Source organism: Laccaria bicolor, genomic scaffold (genome assembly GCF_000143565.1).
Source record: "Laccaria bicolor S238N-H82 LACBIscaffold_73 genomic scaffold, whole genome shotgun sequence".
Taxonomy (NCBI): domain Eukaryota; kingdom Fungi; phylum Basidiomycota; class Agaricomycetes; order Agaricales; family Hydnangiaceae; genus Laccaria; species Laccaria bicolor.
Window position 1 is genome coordinate 30,928 of NW_001889944.1, and position 1,485 is coordinate 32,412.

Below are 1,485 nucleotides of genomic sequence, written 5' to 3' on the forward strand. Positions count from 1 at the left end.
AGTCCTATAAACTCAGCACTGACTTGTTCGGCATTTAAACTACAGTTCAAGCTGGGCCCGGACATGAGACCAATTGGAGTACGAAATCAAGAATTCACCCCTTATCCCAGATTTACCAACAATCTTTGGAAGCCAGCATGGTCTAATGGTAGTTGGCTTCCGGGTTCAATCCCCGGCCATGCTTATGTTTATGACTCTTTCAACTCTTTTTTGCAATTTGGCCTCGAGGCCTGTGCCGCCATCATTTATGCTTCTGATATAGGGTTGCATCGAGGGTTGTAATTTAACCTGAAAACATCCGTGTTTCCCCTTTAAAAACCCTCTCGCATTTCAAGGACCCATCTTCACCCCCCTCATCTGTGACATGAATAACTTCACCCCCATGACAATCTGGAGTCTGTTGGGTATCCCTCCACCCAACCCCTACCCTGTAGGTTCTGTACATCTCCATTGGTCGTAACCAGCTGATGATTCGTCAGAAAGGAACCCGAGTCTGGTATAATATGAGTAGCGGTGGCCTCATGTTTGCAACCGTAGACTCCACCGGCAGGTTGCCAGACGTGAGCAATCCCCTTTGTACTTCCTTTTTCCCACTAACATGGTGATTAGGGGACGATACTCTTGACCATCATCGATGACGACGGCGAGAGGGTTACCTTACCGTACGTCCTTTTTACTCTATCCAAACCCCCATTCAAACCCCCGCACAGAGTAAGTCTTCTACTTGGTGAGGATTCAAAAATCTGACTGCCAGCAAGTTACAAACAATGATGTCCAAACTGTCCAAACTCCATCTACTTAATAGTTAGTAGCATACATGTATATTTTTTGGACAATCTACAATTTTTTTTTGGGCATATTTAATATGAAGTCCTGTGGTGGACATAATAATGAAAGCAGTAAGAAAGCGGGGGGATCTTGGAGCAACTTTGTCCAATGGAGACCGGCATAGTAACAGCTTGGCGTTTATTTCAGGCAGCCGAGTGTGGTTGTTTGAGCCAGACCCGTTCCAACATGGGTATGTTTACAAGAAACATTGGTCGGTATAAACTTGGTAGGGATTTTGAACCGGGGGTGTGCATAATATATTTCACTGCCTTGTGAACGTCACCGTGCTCAGCTTCTTGGGAAGTCATGGACCCAGTAAACTGCATGACCGAATACTGGACCATGACCGGCAAAGAAAAGCCGAGGTAATGTTTGAGCAACTTGGCAAATAAAACCTGAGTGAAGACGAAACTCGGCCGTATAGTGTCAACTGGATGGGACCAGGTTGGGCTGATCCACGCTGCATGGGATTCAAAGCTCTTCAGCAGACCCATGACACATGAGCCCATTCCATGAAGAGACGGGTTGACCCAGGATCCAAGGCATATTTAATTCATGGGGTACTAGCTGACTGACCATGTCACCGTGCTCGGCTTCTTGGTAGGTGATGGACCCGACCCAGTAACTGCATGATGACCGGCAAGAAAAGCCGAGGGA

The 1,485-nt window shown here is 46.8% G+C and overlaps 1 protein-coding gene across 1 annotated transcript in view; it reads left to right on the forward strand.

Annotated features, from left to right (window-relative positions):
* The window catches only part of LACBIDRAFT_334945 (uncharacterized protein), a gene marked incomplete at both ends in the record, with an annotated part of 2,621 nt that extends 1,424 nt beyond the window's left edge, over positions 1-1,197 (forward strand). The window contains 4 exons of the mRNA XM_001889779.1: positions 435-560; positions 610-711; positions 976-1,018; positions 1,121-1,197. Of these exons, the coding sequence (XP_001889814.1) occupies positions 435-560; positions 610-711; positions 976-1,018; positions 1,121-1,197 (348 nt within the window). The remainder of the gene's footprint in view (positions 1-434; positions 561-609; positions 712-975; positions 1,019-1,120) is intronic.
* Positions 1,198-1,485: the final 288 nt, after the last annotated feature.